Here is a 2,597-nt window from a genome sequence, read left to right as displayed (position 1 = left end):
CATTCTTATAAGAACATAAGAATGGCCATATTCTTATGTTCTTATATTCTTATAATAACTCTTTTTTTTCTTCAGTCAAGTTTGTCTAGATTTTTTCTAGTGTAAATACCCAATTCTGCATAAACAGATAGCACGGTATGTTCTCATGGAGACAATAATATGATCAGATAATTATATTTCTAAAGAAACACAGAATGAAATCATGCTCAAAGAATAAATATGGACTTCTCATTCTTAATGAATACCCTCCAACGTATCAGTTTCCTCAGTGCACCTTTGAGCTCCTTGTTCCTCATGCTATAGATGATCGGATTCATCATTGGTGGCAACACAGAATAGAGACCGGCCACCAAGAGATTCAGAACCGATGGAGGGCTGGAGATGGGTTTCAGATACGGAAAAGTGGTGGTGAAAAATAACAAGGAGACCACAATGAGGTGAGGAAGGCAGGTGGAGAAGGCTTTATGCCGGCCCTGCTCAGAGGGGATTCTCACCACTGTGGTGAAGATCTGAACATACGACACAATTATGAAAACAAAGCAGCTTAAGCATAAGAATAAACTAAAGATGAGAAACCCAACTTCACTGAGGTCTGAGTCAGAGCAGGCGAGCTTGAGGAGCTGGGGGATTTCACAGAAGAACTGATCCACCATGTTACCTCCACAGAAGGATATTGCAAACGTGTTTCCAGTGTGCAGTGCAGAGTAGAGAATAACACTAATCCAGGCACTGGCTGCCATTTGGACACAAGCTTTTCTGTTCATCACAGTCTCATAGTGCAGTGGTTGGCAGATGGCGACGTATCGATCATACGCCATGACAGTCAGTATGGCATAATCTGCTGAAGCAAAGAAGGCAAAGAGAAAGACTTGGGCAACACATGCAGAATAAGAAATCGATCTGTTGTTCATTAGGGAATTGGCCATGGATTTGGGGATGGTGACAGAGATGGAGCCGAGGTCTAGGATGGATAGATTCATCAGGAAGAAGTACATGGGGGTGTGAAGGTGGTGGTCGAGGGCTATGGCTATGAAGATGAGAAGATTCCCCACCAGCGATAAAAGGTAAAGCACTAGAAACACCACAAAGTATAAAATCTGCAGCTCCCGAACGTCAGAGAATCCCAGGAGAAGGAATTCGGTCACGGCGGTTTGGTTGGACATTTTCTTCCTCAGTAAGGTGTTTGATGGCTGTGGAAGGAATGAGAAAGACAATGGTCAGGTTTAGAGTGATACAGGGAATAGCCCTGATTCACCTTTCTCTAATATCTCATTATATGAATGTCAAAGATCCACAGCACTCGTCACTTACAATGTTTAGGTGTTGTTAGTGCTCTCGCATCGGACAAGCAATCTGTCCTGTTATCAAACTAGTGTAATTGGGTCAGCTCCTTTAAAGTCAATGGAGCTTCATTACTTTACCCCATCTGAGGATTTGGCCCAAGATGTGGCTTGTTAAAATGCAGTATGAAGAATGGAACAGAGTACAATCCAAACCCAAAAAATCGTCCAAAGGAGGTCCCTCTGTTGCGACCATCACCAAGCTCCAGCTTGGCTATGAAACAGATAGACTAAAATGCCAACACATTTTAAATGCGTGTAACAATGGACTAGCAGCATCCCTCCATCACCGCTATGTTGTATTGTTTATTCTGTGCTGTGCAGTGCAGGGGTTGTCAGGACACTTGGGCTCTACTCTTGTCTCTGCCAGTGACCTGCTGTGTGACCTTCGGCCAGTCATTCCCCCTCTTTCTGCCTCTGTTTCCCCTCTCTGCCTTTCTCTGCAGTGTCAACTAGGACTGTAAGGGCTTTTGGAGAGAGGCTGTGGGGCAGATTTGTAAAGGTATTGAGGCACCTAGTGGGGTTCTCAAAACATCTAGGCCCCCAACACCCCTTGAAATTAACAAGGTATAAGGTCCTAGGTGCTTTTGAAAATCCCACTAGGTGCCAAAATACCTCTGGAAACATGGCCCCATGTCTTGTTATGTGTAAGTTCTGCAAACCCATTTACACCGTTTATACTCAGCCAGCAGCAGTGTGGAGCTAGGACAGGAGCTCTGAGTTCTACTCCCAGTCATTTCCCATATGTTCTTGAACGGTGTCAGGATAGACAGGGTTTGGCTGCTTGGTTCAACTCTAACACAGGGTTAAAAGGGGCTAGTCTGTATAAAACACAGTTATTCAATTGTTACCTTCTTACAACTATCACTTTGAAAGAGAAATCACACAGATGCAATAGAATATATAGACTTCAAATTAATGCTTTGTCAGAAAATATTAATGTTCCCCAATTAATTTAAAGTTTAAGGCAGGTTGGAAATTTTTAGCTGTATCTTTTATAATGGACGTTGGTTTTTTTAGCTAAACAACAACAAATTTCAGTATCTGTCTGCTTTTCTCAAACATTTTGGGATTATTGTGTAAAGAATCTGAAAACTCAAAAAAATAAACATTTTTGGTTTTGTGATTAAAAAAAATCGAGTTTTCAGTAGAAAGTTTTCATTTGCCAAAAATTAAAATATAAATAAATTGATTTTGCATTTTCAGTGAAAAGTCAACCTTTTCCTAAGAGGCGGAAAAATTCCTATCAGCAGTAGA

At 41.5% G+C, this 2,597-nt stretch overlaps 1 protein-coding gene across 1 annotated transcript; it reads right to left on the bottom strand.

Annotated features, from left to right (window-relative positions):
* Window positions 1-206: 206 nt before the first annotated feature.
* Window positions 207-1,163, bottom strand: LOC135888273 (olfactory receptor 14A16-like). The gene has a single exon (XM_065416081.1). It carries the CDS (start codon window positions 1,161-1,163, stop codon window positions 207-209), a length of 957 nt encoding a protein of 318 aa, XP_065272153.1.
* Between the last annotated feature and the right edge of the window lie 1,434 nt (window positions 1,164-2,597).

Source organism: Emys orbicularis, chromosome 13 (genome assembly GCF_028017835.1).
Source record: "Emys orbicularis isolate rEmyOrb1 chromosome 13, rEmyOrb1.hap1, whole genome shotgun sequence".
NCBI lineage: Eukaryota > Metazoa > Chordata > Testudines > Emydidae > Emys > Emys orbicularis.
This window is presented reverse-complemented; position numbering and strand designations above follow the sequence as displayed.

Excerpts from the sequence above, each read along its gene's own strand:
- LOC135888273 (XM_065416081.1), bottom strand. The coding sequence starts at position 1,163 with ATGTCCAACCAAACCGCCGTGACCGAATTCCTTCTCCTGGGATTCTCT.